Raw genomic sequence first — 2,477 nt, forward strand, 5'->3', positions numbered from 1 at the left:
CCTTAATGGGAGGTTTGTTGTCTTTGGTCTCTAGGGATTTTTGAATGTTGGATCCAACTGGATCGCTTTGCTTGTAATTATTTTTGGAATGAACAAAATATTTCTTTTTTTCAAAAATAAATTTGTATGAATTGCATAAAAATGATATAGCTTAGCGGCCTATTAATATTATGATATTCAAACTTTTTTTCTAAAAAAATAAAATGACTGAAAAAAATCTCAAACAAATTTTTGTAGCCAATAGTTTTAGGCATTTAATATTTAGAACAATCAGTATGCTTAAAAGAAATCATGTTTTTGTTTAGGTCATAACCAACTAAATAATTTATTTGTGCATGGTTCCCAAAAAGACCTAATCCATCTTTGCGTGGGCGAAATGAAAAGCATTTAACCCCCTCATATAAATAATCAAAGGTGCCCTTGGAATCTAACTTAACATCTGCGCCTTTAAAATGTGCCGTAATTTGTGGAAAGTTTGGTTGTTTGGATGTGGTATTGTAGCAAAGTTTATATGAATCAGTATCATCTTGAAAACGCTCTAGTTTAACCACTTTTTTCACCACTGATTCCAACCTATTGTAAAAATGATGTGGAAGAACAGATACGGTTGTACCAGAGTCAATTATGATGTTATGGGTAGAAGCATTTGTTCCTTCGCGTTTGAACCCTCTATACTTTATCCTTTTATTTCCCACGCTAACAGCTTCCAGGTGAAGATAATAAGTGTCTTTTTGACGATTTCCTATCATTTTGATTATAGGAGTTGAAACAACATTGTCACCATTAACAATAGCAGCATCTCCAAAATTTATTTTGCTAGATATATTAGATTTGCTATTATACTCATCAACTAAACAATATGAGAATTTTCCCTTAATTGAAGATCCTAATTGTTTAATAAGAGACAAATGTCCACTTCCAAAGCCAACTATACCTGAATTTGGAGTTTGAACATTATACCCAAGACTATTATTGTGTCCACAACCTATCACAATTTTAGGAAATGAGACAAAAGAGCCGGAGGCTGAATCTAATGTAAGAGTCTCCATGCTAAGATCTCCCTGTGTCTTCGATCCCTGACCATAATCATAAGTATATTGACAAGCGTCTCTATCATAAGAACAAGAAGTATTTTCCATAGATTTGCATGTTCTAGAGGAGCATGGAATATTTTGGTAACTAGAAGATTTCAAAGGATTAAAAATGGGAGAGGTTTGGTTGTAACATCTATTACAAGGTTTGCATTGAAACCATATTAAATTACTACCTGTATCTAAAAATCCATAAACCTTAAATGGTGGAGTACCAACTGAATAAGCAAAGAGATATTCACCATCATCATAAGGCATAGATGACTCAAGTTTGCTTTTAGTAGGAGAAAATTCTTTGTAGATATAATTAGCACGATTGATAGACCGCTGCACAGCATTAAAAGTTCTTTGAAATTTATTTTGGGTGGGGTTGTATAATGGTGATTTAAAAGAATCACGATGAATGAGTTCAACAGTAAAACCACCATTTATTTCATGAGAGATAGCTAAGCAAGAAATGCAGGACAAAATAAGGATAAAATATGAAAATGGGGACATTGTTCTATGTTCTAGATATTTGAGTGAAAAATTGTTATACCAAGTTATCTTTTTTCAGTGCTTTTTTAAAGATGAAAATTAACATTAATGCAAAGATAAGAACACCAAAAAGCAAAGCATTAAAATAGTGAATATTTGTTTGATTGTGGTTTTATTATTCTTGGTAAAAAAAAGTATACATGTTAAGAATTATTACTATTTTAAAGATTTGATTTGACTTTTTATTGAAAATTTTTGATTTTGTCTATTTTGTTTACCGAATATGATTAACATATTTCTATTTAATTCAAAGCAAAATTAAAACGAACATATTTAATTATAGACCACATATTCAAAATTTCTTTATATATTTAAAACCACATATTTTAATAAATATTAATAAAAATTACATGATTTTTCTTAATATTTCTTTAAATTACGTGATTTTTCTTATTATTTCTTAAAATATATGATTTTTTAATATTTTTTTATTAACAAATGTTAATTTTATAAAATAAATTTTACTCTCAATTTTAAAGAAATCATAATTTTTTTAATAAAATAAAATTATATTCAATACACTTATTCTTATTAATATTTCGTTAAAAAATGAACTTTTTAATATTTATTAATAACACAATTTATTTTTATATAAAAAATATTAATCTAAACTTTAAAGCACCAAAAACTAAAGCATTAAAATAGTGAATATTTGTTTGATTGTTGTTTTATTATTTTTGGTAAAAAAAAATATGTTAACTATCATTCCTGTTATAAAGAATTGATTCGACATTCTTGAAAAAAATAGATTTTGTCTATTTTGTTAACCAAATATGATTAACATATTTTTATTCAATTCAAAATAAAATTAAAATGGCAATATTTAATTATAGACATTTCAAAATTTTC

The 2,477-nt window shown here is 27.1% G+C and overlaps 1 protein-coding gene across 1 annotated transcript; it reads right to left on the reverse strand.

Moving 5' to 3' along the window:
• Positions 1–254: 254 nt before the first annotated feature.
• LOC131631856 (aspartic proteinase CDR1-like) lies at positions 255–1,589 on the reverse strand. The gene has a single exon (XM_058902630.1). The coding sequence runs from the start codon at positions 1,587–1,589 to the stop codon at positions 255–257; it is 1,335 nt and encodes a 444-aa protein (XP_058758613.1).
• Positions 1,590–2,477: the final 888 nt, after the last annotated feature.

The sequence above is a fragment of the Vicia villosa genome, unplaced genomic scaffold, assembly GCF_029867415.1.
Source record: "Vicia villosa cultivar HV-30 ecotype Madison, WI unplaced genomic scaffold, Vvil1.0 ctg.000877F_1_1, whole genome shotgun sequence".
Taxonomy (NCBI): domain Eukaryota; kingdom Viridiplantae; phylum Streptophyta; class Magnoliopsida; order Fabales; family Fabaceae; genus Vicia; species Vicia villosa.